General features: G+C 31.3%; 2 protein-coding genes and 1 long non-coding RNA gene across 4 annotated transcripts in view; 2 read left to right on the top strand and 1 right to left on the bottom strand.

The window, feature by feature from the left end:
* The window catches only part of LOC123008869 (5-hydroxytryptamine receptor-like), a 145,106-nt gene that overhangs the window by 124,123 nt on the left and 8,342 nt on the right, over positions 1-12,641 (top strand). The gene's annotated exons all lie outside the window — the stretch shown is intronic.
* LOC123008880 lies at positions 6,706-8,245 on the top strand. The gene is made up of 3 exons (XM_044404924.1): positions 6,706-6,800; positions 6,854-6,949; positions 7,007-8,245. Exon 3 carries the CDS (start codon positions 7,263-7,265, stop codon positions 8,229-8,231), a length of 969 nt encoding a protein of 322 aa, XP_044260859.1. The 5' UTR covers positions 6,706-6,800; positions 6,854-6,949; positions 7,007-7,262; the 3' UTR covers positions 8,232-8,245.
* On the bottom strand, positions 8,242-9,155 carry LOC123008888. Its single transcript, XR_006412988.1, has 3 exons — positions 8,931-9,155; positions 8,589-8,875; positions 8,242-8,538 (listed from the first exon to the last, which is right to left on the bottom strand). It is a non-coding gene; the product is annotated as an uncharacterized LOC123008888 (long non-coding RNA).

The following is a 12,641-nucleotide window of genomic DNA, read 5'->3' as shown; positions in this document are numbered from 1 at the left end:
ATAGAATTTTTTTAAGATTTTTTTCATATTCCTGATATCTTACCTTACATTTTTCTCTGGGGCGCGAGTTCTGGCGCACCATAATCATACAATATACCTCATTAAACAGTAAAATGTGATAAAATAAAAATAATAATGGGTACCCAACTAAAAAAAATTGCACCCCAGACTTGAACCCGCGACAACTATGATCTATTTCACATGTAATTTGGCAGGTGGCACTAACGCAAAGGTTACACTAAATTATTGTCGTTATTAGGATGTTTTACAAATAAGTAGGATAAGGAAAGTCGTGTGATGTTCACACCAGATTTTTAAATAACGATAATACCCTATTCCGACGTAACCAAAAATGTCGGCATCTTGAAAATATTTTCATTGAGCAAGATCTAACCGATTGTAGCCATAAACCATACTTTAGGTAAATATCATTGTTAGAACTTCCAATACTTTTATTGTGGGGTTTAGCCGAAACAGCCTATATAAATTTGAATCATTTTTTAATATTTTTGGTAAATCTGAAAAAAAGAGATGAATCATTTTAGTTTACTTTGTGGAAAGAATATTTGTGAAAAGTCGAATTTTCTATCGTATATTTTAAATTATTAGAAAAAAAGGTAAATGTTGGATCAAGCGAATAATTTTTATTTCATGAATTATTCAATAACATTTCTAAGGTATTTGTTTACATATTCTTTTATCTTTAAAACAATGTGCAGCTAACAATTAATAATTACAGGGTGCCCATTTTATCTGTTCCCTCTTTAAATTTCATAAATAAGCAACCAATAATACAATAATTTGTTGATTTCTTGCTGTTGTTCCCATTATTATACATTTGAATTTTGAATTTAATTTTTGAAGATTTCGATAGTCAAGCACCGACTATGATTATTCAATTTAGAATAGTTAATACTTTACACAAAATAATTTATAAAATGTAAAATATGTTGCCTATTTTTGCTCTTTCAGGCGGGAACAGATAAAATGGGCACCCTGTATAATAAAATATTAAAATTCTTGTGAATACGAAACTTCACATTTCGTTGCTAATGTTCTTAAAGACTTTTCAACTTTACAATGCGAAGATGACGACAGCAAGCCCAGGGTTTGTTTTATGAATACGTCATTTTCAAATCAACTGTCTGTACATTACAGTCGTTCATTGCATTTTCATTCGGTGACGCTCTTCAAAATAATGCGATCATTATTAAGTCTAACTTCATTTGTTACATCTGTATTAGTTTCTCCAGGAAGAAGATCCTGTTAAGCTTCAATTACACCGTCGAGATCTAACATATGTAAGTTAATGGTTAATCCAGTTGTGTTCGCATGTGTCGACGCGGATCCGGCGTCGTTATTATCAGACAAGACCGGAAATCGTACCGGAATTAGCATATATGATAGAGCGTTCCTCCACTTAGAAGCATCCACAAGGCTCGAATATCTCCGACAATTAAAGCATTATGCAAATCGTAATGTGTAGTTACAACGACGATCGAAAGCAGTCACCGGTGAAGCCCTCACGTGCATACTTGACTGTCTGGCTAATTCCGGTCGTTCGACTTAATATAATTGGAAAGTTTAACACGCATAAACTGGCTCTTCGATTCGATTTGAATAAATCAATCCGTTTATTGTGTGACTCTCATAAAAGAAGTGCGATCGAAATTCATCCGAACGGTCTTAATGGCATTAGCCTTTTCAAACTGAAACGAAATAAGACGATATTGCAATAATTGGGTTAAGACAAATGAGAAGTAAAGACGGGGATTTTATATCGGTTACATTCCCTGAAATTAAATTTGCATGACGCTTGATTCGAGGCTTCATTTTCGCAATGCAAATCGAGTTTTAAAACTTCGAAATTACAGATTTCTGATTATACCGTCCTCAAGCAAACAAAACTCGGGATGATTTTTATATACCGGAGTTTTTTAAACGATAGCTCCAACGTGGATTTAACTTTCTTACTCCAACTTCTCCGTGTAAACAATAAAGTAATACAAACAAATTTGCATTTTAATTCCCATTCCAGCAAGCAATTAAAACTGGATCTTTTGTTTGAAAAAAACATCCATCATTAAAATACCAATTGTCGTATAAACGGAACAAAAGGCAAATTATTCATTTAAGAGCGAGTCTCTCTTTAACAAACGCTCTTTTTAACATAAATATTAATGCCGTAAACTTTTCTATACGTTTCTCCAATACTCTTCCTACAGAATTATGGAAATAAATTTTCAATTAAAGTGTCTAATTATTTTTTCATTCAAGCAAATGCAAATATTAAATAAACCCAAATTCGAATAAATCACCGCTATGTTTAAATTTTGCAAATATTATTTGGATAAAACCTCCATCATAAAAATGAATTAAGAAAAAAAATCATAAAATGAATGTAAACATGTTAAATATCATGTAATCTGCCTAATGGAATATTTTTGTTTTTTTTTTTATTTAGCCACAGTCCATTTGGCAGAAATCCGTTAAAAGAATTTGAATTTGAAAATTTTGTCTCTAGGGCACTCATTTATCGTGATAACGAGTTTAAACAGTTTTTAACTCCATCACCAGACTAAAATGCAAAAGAGTAACACACGACTGTAAAACCCTTTATTTCTGATTCAAGGTTGTAAAATTTATTGCAACCGGAAAACCCTTAAACCGATTTTTCCGCCTCAGTATTGCTTTTGATTTTAAACGTACAAGCTGTCGATTGCACGATGATCAATTGTTGAAATTTTTGATGGACTTTACGAGAAAAGTTTTATTCAGACAATTGCAATTAATGGCAACATCATGATGGGTATAAAAGGCAAAACAAGAACGCAATTATTCACTATAGAGGTTTTAAACGAATATTTTTCCGGTATTTATAAAATTCTGTGACAAATGACCAAATGATCATCTAAATGTAATATTTCAAATTTAAAATTTGACTGCTGATTTATACTCGTCTAGCCACTCTAATTATCCAATTCAAAAAAACATCATACAATACGGTTTCGGAACACATTTTTTTAATTACAAAAAGCACAAAAAATGTTAAACGTTCAAAATTATTCAAAAATTATGAAGTTTTCATTTCTGTAATATACTGGAAGTTTTTGAATTTGTGAAAACAGAAAAGCAACATTTATTTTAAAGATCAGAATATTTTAGAATTTCTAACAAAATAAAGAGTGAGAATATATTAGTACAAAAATAGATGTGTTGGTCTTTTTTACAAATAAATAAAATACTCGTAACTTATAATAATGCATTTTTCCTGATATCTCTAGAAAAAAAATTATCTAAATAGACATTCTTTGTCTGTGACAATAAAATGTAATCTGATATTTTTTTTTAGAAAAAATACTCGACATAAAAGGACTAAATATAACACAAAACAGTTCCTTACAAAAGCTTTTCTTAACGAAATTTTGACAATGTATCACAATATTTGCTTACATTTTTAATAATGAAATGTGTTTTGCTAGATTTATCAAATTTGAATTTTGTGTAAATAAGTAAAATACATTATTTAGAATCGCTTCCTTGACCTGTAACAAAATCCAACACTCATCAGGATTTTTTCCGAAAAGAACTTTTAGTAAAAATGTCTTTGTTTGACTTCTCGCTCCTCTCTCAACTCGAAAAGAATTTGCATGTTAAAGGTCTCGCCGCCCGCCGTTGTATAACGCCAATTAGTACTGAATGCGTATTTGGTTGTTACAAAAATTAGCATAAGTTGAATTTTTGTCGGTAATTTTCCGACAAAAAAAGGTTAATTATGTAGCTCTCTGTTTCTTCATCTGAATTTACATAATTCGGAATCACACGCTATTGGCTGCTGGGTAATTTCCAATATCCGGTCTTCACGCCGATCAATTATTAATAATAGAATATTGGCTATTTGATGTGGGGCAATAAGCACGAAATTGTACTCAATGTCCCTCAACCCTGTGTAATAATAAAGTTTGTCGTAGGTACGACTCTGATTTATCATTAATATATCGTAGGACCTTTTTTATTCCCCTGTAACATTTAATACCTCTAACCGCGATACGTCACTTATCAAGCCTTGATTTTATTATCGCCCGGCTGTATCTCGATTTATTTTTTTGTACATATTCATCAAAATTGCTTCACCATGACAGCACCGCATCAATTTTTATCTTTTGGCGCATGTAAATGCATATTTATATTTATTTATTCGGAAAACTGCTTCTCAGTTCAAATGCTCGACAATTTAATCTGCCAGTGGCTACTTTCACCGATGCAAAATCATCGTTATGTCTATGTCAAATATGATTTTTACTTACTTTTACTTTGATTTTAGTCGACGCTGGCCGATACAAGATAACGCTTTAAATTTGACTAGCTGTGATTTATGATGGCTTTTCCAGTTATTGCGCCATATTCGCTCTTTATACCCAACTCCAGACAACGATAAACAATTTGCAATTATGTTGCCTTTCAGTGCTTCATATATGCAATATTCGAGCTTACCTAAAACAACCAAGTGGGTATTACATAAACAAGAGCTCGTGTTTAATCTAACTAGCCCTTGAACGAGAAAACTGTCAAACTTTGCTCTAGTTTTGTTGATAATAGATCAGCATTAATTTTAATTGAATTTTTTACGCCTCTATCTCGTTATGTTGGCAAACAAGGGTTTGAACGTCAGAATATTCAGCTCTATTGGCCTGCTTAACCTTTCGAAAAAAATCCTCTTAAATTTAATTCTGTGGCAGAAAATTTCATTTCGACGAAACCGAATTAGGAGACTAATTAAAACTTGAAAGAAGTTGGTAAAATTAGAAAAGACATTTATTTTAATTTGGTCGCCGATCTAGAGTTGTTTGTTGTAGAAAAACGGTGTAATTATTTAAGAGTCCTTGGTTTTTATCGAGGTTTAGGATTGTTCCTTTTAGGGTGTTTTATTCGGGATTAAGTTTCTTTGACAAAGGACGTAGGGGTAAATGAATAATATGGTAATTTTCTACAGTTTATACCACAATCCGGCCCCGAATGAGACCGCGATAATTCACTTAACAACAGTAATAATTTTGTTGGCCCCTTAAGAAAATTACCAAATTCTCTTCTATTCAAATTTCAACATGTCGGCCTAATTTGTCTTGTTTACCACCAATTAAATAAAAAGTAGTTATTTATCGGTACAGAGAACTTCATGGATAACACAATTTTGTTGAAATCCGTCTCTCATGAATTCAATTTGTGTCCTCTTTGGTGGAGTGTTTCATCAATGCAATATTCATTGGGCCACTTGAACAACGCTGCTTTCACACGAGCACCGACTTGATCTTTTCTCGGTTTTGCTTGCTTTGACAATGATACGAAAATGAAACACTTTTTCAAGTTTCACACAACTATAGATAAAAAATCCATTAAGTAATTTACACCAAGTTAGAGAATGATCAGATGCTTTGTTACGCAACTTGACATGAAACATAACAAAGCAAACAATCAATTACCTTCGTTAATTATATTGACATCGATGACACTCAGATGGTCTATTTAGTTCACTTACTATGATTGTATAATTAAGGTATCAACATGAATGATCTGTCAACAAATTCGATTGCAATCACCTGGATTGAAAATACATTGATTAAAAATAACTGCCCCTTAGAGAAGAAAAAGTCAACGATTTTATTGCTAAAAGAATTGTGTTCAAAAATGTATTTTATTTAACACTGCGTTTCGGCAAAGAATTTCATATTAAATCTGCAACGCAGTAGGCAAAGATTGTAATGAAATATTGACGACTATTTCCCTTTGAAAACTCCAACCAATCATATTACAGAAATTACCTACAAACGGGCAAATATGAATATTTTTGACATTTTGAAAACATTTGTCCAAAATGCAATTATTGATGTAACTTACAAGTAGCATCTAAAAATTCATGGTTACAGTTATTATTAAAAGTACAAAATCGATTTTTTGATTATAATTCATCTAAAAATAATTATTTGTGTTTTTTATTATTCCTATCGTAAAACTCCTACGAAATTTTCTTCGGATTTGATATATCCCTTTTGCATGCCATCCTTGAATATTATTGAGTATAACTAACTACTGACTATTTAATTTACCTCTCTTTTTTAAATATTAACCAATAAAATAGCAGATATTTACTTTCGTATTCTAGTAACAGCAAATTCAAGCGAATATCCACTCGAAAACCATAACTGAATATTCCACGAGTGGTTGCAGTGAATATTTTGAACTAACTTGATTATTTACCGGGTGCGATGAAAATAAAATCATGTGTAACTCAAATTTGCCATTTGGTTTATTGAATAGTCTGTTGAATACAATTCGTAATTAATTAATATTTTTATACATGTCATTACGCTTGCGAACACCAGTCGTGCGGCGCACTCATGGTGTTCATAAAACGAATGATCATTCATAAAATAATCGACAATTTTTGACTACTCGTTTTATTCCTTCAGAAAATTTCAACCAATTATAGGAGAAAATCAGCAAAGTAGCTGACCTCTGGTGTCCGGCTTGGAACTATCCAAATGGGGAAAACAAATTTTGACAATATCAGTTTTTCATTTTTGTCAATTTGACAATCAATGGAAATATGAGTACTTGCAAGCGTTTTTGCTCTGTCCCTCATTGTAAAAACTATGTGGGAGGGCCTATTTCCATGCATTACTTTCCCCTAAAGAGACCCGAATTGTGTAAAAAGTGGCAAAAACTTTTAAAAATTAAAAAAGTCACAAAATACCAAAACGTTTGCAGCGATCATTTTGCATTAAATGATTTTATACCTTCATGTAATGTACTAGGTAGTAAATACAATTTCTTAACTTTATTTAATTTTATACAGCGAAAGACGACAGTGTTAAAGTACGAAGATTAAAAAAACGGCATTTCCTTCAAAAAATTTACCATCAAATACTAACATCAATTCTAACAAAAAAACGTAAGAAACACTTAATCCTAACAAAAACAAGAAGATAAGCAAATAATTTATTTCCAGTTCTTTATTATCCGTCCAAAAAAGATGCCAAAAATTCAATTCAGAAGAAAGTTACTCTACTTCCTCGACAGTTATCTCGACTACGACCTTAACTACTACCTTAACTATTACTTCGACTACTACCTCCACTGTTACCTCAACTATTACCTCGACTACTACCTCAAGCAGTTCCAATACCACTTCAAATCTGGAAACAAATTTTAATCATTTAAATAATTTCTCAATACCGCCTTTATCTACTGACAAAATTGAAAAAATGGAGATTGATTGTTTTATTGATATTAATGAAAAAAGTGACAAAAGCACCCAAACGGATTTTGGTTTTGAAAACTTTTTAGTAAACAATGATGAAAAATTAAAAGCGTTTACAGGTATCAGTATTCCCATTTTAAGAGCTGTTGTTGAAAGTGCTGAAGAAGTAGCTAATTTTAATAACAAAAAAGTGAAAGATTTAATGTTAAAAGTGATTATTGTACTTGTAAAAATTCGACTAAATTTACCATATACGTGCCTGGCTATCCTTTTTAATTTATCTACGTCATCTGTAAGCAGATACTTTTACTCGATTTTGTCACTGTTGTCAGTATCAATGAAGCCTCTAATATACTGGCCTACAAAGGAAGAGATAATAGCAAATCTGCCAAAATGTTTTGAGAAATATAGTAATACAAGAGCAGTTATAGATTGTACTGAAATAAAAGTAGACCGATGCAAGTGCTTAAAATGCAGAATACTAACGTATTCTCATTATAAAAGCACCCATACATTAAAATATCTGATAGCAATAACACCTTCTGGGCTAATTTCATTTGTGAGTTCTGGATACGGTGGACGTACTAGTGATAAGGCAATCTTTAATAAAGAAAAACTAATAGATAAGTTTGATCCCCATGACGGAATTATGGTTGATAAAGGCGTGCTTATTGAAAAAGAATGTGAAGAAAATTTTTTAAAATTAATAAGACCACCTTTTTTAAGAAAAAAAAGCCAATTTTCAAAATTAGATGCGGAAAAAACTGCTGATATTGCAAGGGCTCGAGTACATGTTGAGAGATCAATAGAAAGAATGAAAATGTTCCATATTTTACAATATCAACTTTCTTGGTATTTGGTACCCTACACAGACGACATAGTTAAAGAAGTTGCATGTCTCGTAAACTTATCTCCCCCAATAATGGCTGATGACAAATTTGTAGTAATTGAACATTTTTCTGAAGATTATTAAAAACTTTTCTAATTTGCATTCATTTATTTAAACAAAAAAAAATGTAACATATTACCTAAAAATCTATTAGTAACAGTTTCTAAAAGATTTTTGGCATATAACTCGTCAAAATTTACCAGAATTTGTAAAAATGAGTTTGAAAATTTTGAATAAATTACTAAATGTGTTTCATTTACATTTAGTAAAGCCATTCCAAACTGTATTTGGCTGTAAATTCTGTGTTTTTTCCTTAAAGTCAAGGCAGTGTTTTCATTTAAAATCAGGTAATCGCACATGTTCACTAAATCTTTTCTTTCCACTTCATTGCCTAAAGACAATAATAGGTGATGTAATTAAAAAAATAAAATTTAAGTAAACCTGAATAAGGACACTTAATTTCTAATAAAATACTTGGTTTTCCATCAATTATAAGAATCCCATCAGGTGAGTACGCTAGCCAAGGGAAATTTTTGCATACTATGAGACCAGGAGTTACGATTTTATGTTTGGTAGTTTTTCTGTAACATTCTAATGCATTTGGTTCATTAATAATTCCATATTCAGTGTATTTTGACATAAACTCTTTGAGAAAGAAATAATTGAGGGATTTTTGTTCCCAGTCGTCCTTTGCATAAGTATACATATTATAGAATAACATCTTGAACCTAAAACACATTTTAAAAGTAATTTAAAATGCTTAATGTATCTAGTACAACAAACCTGTTACTCTTAACTTATTTCTTCTTTCCAAGCAACAGATCTTTAACTATATTCATTAGCAATTTTCACTTGATTAGAATTTCCGAGATTTTTAATTATTTGTAAACAGCATTGATTTAAATTTAATTTTGATATTTCACATTCAATATTACCTAAAAATGTAGAACAATTTGCATTTTTGATTATATTTGTTATATATTCTTCTGTGATTCTTTTTTCTATGTTCCTAAAACAAATAACAAAATAAAAAAAAACATAATTAATAAATTGTATGAGTTTTATGAATTATATTATTTGAAAGTAAGTATTAATAACAAATACCTGAGTTTATTTATCTGGTTCTGAACAACTTTTTACTCTCTTAGTAGTTCTTTCTAAAAACTTAGAAATTGCAGATGAAGGATTACCTAAAAGTGAGGATGGATCTAAGTACATTCGTTTATATCTAATGTTAGGTACATGGGAACTATTAGTTACTTACAAAGAACAAATCGGTCAAAACTGCGTTTCTCTATCTGAGGATGCGATGTCCATTTCATTGTCGTTGGTTTATGACACCAAAACTCATTTATTCTAGTTTTTTCGTACATCCCCGCAACTCCTTTTTTTTCTTTTCCCCATGCCTGTGTCAAATCGGTACAACTAACTAGTTCTAAGTCTTCATTCCTACATGTATATTTAAATTTTATTAATTGTATAATGTTATTTTACCTATTTATATATATTAAAGTTGCTACAACATGTTTACAAAAACCCGACTGTCCAGCTTTACAGCTACACACACACTTCCACTTACACACATCACTTTCACTTATATTTACATTTATTTCATGCGGGGGTGAATTTAATGCACTAGTTTGTAAGCAGAGGCTTACAATAGTTTTAGTATCACTGTTTTTCACTCCACACAAAATGATATGCCCTGCTTTAAAAACCGCTTCGCCTTCTTTAAGAGGCCTGTCGCGAGCACCTACATATTGAAAAATTTCTAAAATAGAAATTTCTACTTTTGGCATTATTATTTTAAAATGCTTTTAAAAAACGTTAGGTAACTTTTAAATTGTCACAAAATTTCGTCAAAATCCCGCCGCGCCGTCGTCTAAGCTACGCGCCAAAATTAGTAAAGGAGACATCTAGCAGATCAACGGCAAACTATTCAAATGGGGAAAACATTGATGGTCAGTACCATCTATTGGTGACTGATTTTCTCCTATTATATTTGCCTATTACAGAAATAACCAACAACGAACGAATATGATGCACCATGAAAATATCCGGGTATGTGCACTCGTACACAGTACTTCATTAGTAATGACACAAACTCGGCTCTCGAACGGACACGTTCGACCGTTTTCAGATGGGATGGAGCCGATGGTCGGCAGTTGTCGGTTTTCCGGTATTGGGATAGGTCGATGGAGAGTTGACGAAAATTGATAAATCGTTTGCTCAAATTATTAAGAATTTTGACTATGAGTAATCACTTATCGCATTTGACTTGTTTTCAAAGGAATAAAATAATATTTGAAACGATTCTTTAAAATTAAAAATTCATGGTTTTGATGTCCAAAGTCACTATTTCACAAAATAATTAATTTATTGTTTTATTTACTAATTTTATTAATTAATGTAGAAGTTAAGTGTTGTTTACTATTTATCAACAGTAAAGGATTTTATGTGATTTTGGTGACATTTTTCACAGAAATCGAGTTGTGGCTTCATTTTCAATCAAATAAAATTTTTACAGCAATTCCTAATATTCCAAGTCAACGAGTGCGATTTAAATTTATAGGGTGTACATACATACAGTGAATATTTTAAACATTTTCAAAACATTAAGGCTAATAATTATAAAAACACATTAATTGACCCATGTGAACAATAATAATAGTTATAGTTGTCATTAAAAGTACAATTTGGATTTTTTTATCGTAATTCATCCAAAAGTAATTATTTTTGTTTTTTTACTATTTTGCATTCTAAAATTCCTACGAATTTTTCTTTTTCTTTGGTAAATAGTCCTCGATATATCCCTCTTGCATGCCATTCATGCATATTTGGCATGCACTCGGGATATAGATACTGAATATTTAAAATAAGGAAAAAATCAATAAACTACCTAATTATCGCTATCAACCAACTTTAAAGTGCACCACACTAGCCCTATTTTATGGTTTTCGTCCCGTGTGATATTTCTTTTTTCGTGTTATTTTATTAATCCCCAAGGCTTAGGTTGTACATATATTTTCATTATTCATTAAATTCTGCATAGGGATATGTTTAACTTGCCTTTTAATTTAAATGTAAATGTAAATTTATACGCGAACAAAAGTTAACATGTAAGTATATGGCCGAAACCTCGGTTGTATATTAAAAAAGTTGTACCCTTTTCAGTGAGCGTAAATTCATTTCCATACAAAATTGGTGGTGTTTTTAATTTTTACATGAATTATTTCATTCCTCCTAAAGCACCAATTTCCTGAAAAAATCTTCAAATAAATTTGTTAAATATAAAGCAAATATGTTTGTTCCCTTTCAAGTCCTTAACCTGAGTTGTAGATTCGTGTGTGGCTTCAAGCACCTGTTGCCAATGATCGTGAAACATGTATAATATTTAGGGTATTTCAGGAAACGAGGTTTTTAGCTGTGGTTGTGTTCTTGGGATAGTTAATTGACGGAACGGCTTACAGTTTGAATTTATGTAAATTCCCCAAATTAATGCGACGTCACAATACGTCCTCCCTAAATCAAAGAGCGTCTGTTCTAATTTAAAAAATACTTACAATTTTAAATGCGCAGGGGCTTTATTACGTGGTCTACCATCCAGCGCTAATGGAATCGAAAGCGCATTTACATTTTCATTCAAATTTTATATTCAGGGAAATATCACTCTGTACATCAGCAGATTATGTATCGGAGGCCTCAGCCTCCACATATGCTGCGTCCGTCTATAAATCACCCCTAATATACATAAAACCATTTAGAGCCGAGAGAATGCAGGATTAATAGTACAATAACAACTATTAAGATTGAATGATTTACTCCTAGGAACCACAAACGGGCCCTTTCAACCCAACCTAATTGTCCTAAAACGCACAAATTGCCTCTCGGGTGTTTCGGATTTTTTTCTAAAATTTGTTAAAACAACGTTTCAACAACTCTTTTATTTCGACATTTATATCCCTGCATTGGCTTTTTTCTCGAGAAGATGGAACCAATACATTTTCATTTTGTTTTAGTGTCGGCTTATCATCCGGTTTGTGGTTCATCATTTTTTTCCCGAAACTGTGTAGAGCGTAAAAGAAGGTTAAATGTTACAATAAAAAAGAAGATATGGCGGCGTACGATACCGAATTTTTCAAGTAAAATAAAACTGATTTGTGCACAAAATAATGGTGTTTAATGTTGGAAAAAAACACGAAAATATTGCCTTGTAATATAATACGCACTATTACCTTATTGTCGGATGCAGAAGATATTTTTATTTGAAATACCGTTCGAAAAAATGTGTTTTACTGTTTTAGAAAATATTGAACGCTTATACAATTTGGTAAATAGAATGTATCAAGTCACGTGAAAGGTAAATTATATTCTCAAGAGAAACACATTATGTTATATCGTTTACAACTCCCATGGGTGTGTCTACTTCTACTGTATTATGTCTAAATAGCGTATAATAACTTGGAGAATGAAAATAAAATTTAAAATGTCATT

Source organism: Tribolium madens, unplaced genomic scaffold (genome assembly GCF_015345945.1).
Source record: "Tribolium madens isolate multiple individuals breed KSU strain unplaced genomic scaffold, Tmad_KSU_1.1 Scaffold_19;HRSCAF=116;Tcas5.2_LG9, whole genome shotgun sequence".
In the NCBI taxonomy this organism is placed as follows: Eukaryota; Metazoa; Arthropoda; class Insecta; order Coleoptera; family Tenebrionidae; genus Tribolium; species Tribolium madens.
The sequence above is the reverse complement of the archived record's forward strand: the minus strand, read 5'-3'. Positions and strand labels throughout refer to the sequence as shown.

Bases quoted from the DNA above. Each gene is read 5' to 3' on its own strand.
- LOC123008880 (XM_044404924.1), top strand. From the start codon at position 7,263: ATGGAGATTGATTGTTTTATTGATATTAATGAAAAAAGTGACAAAAGC.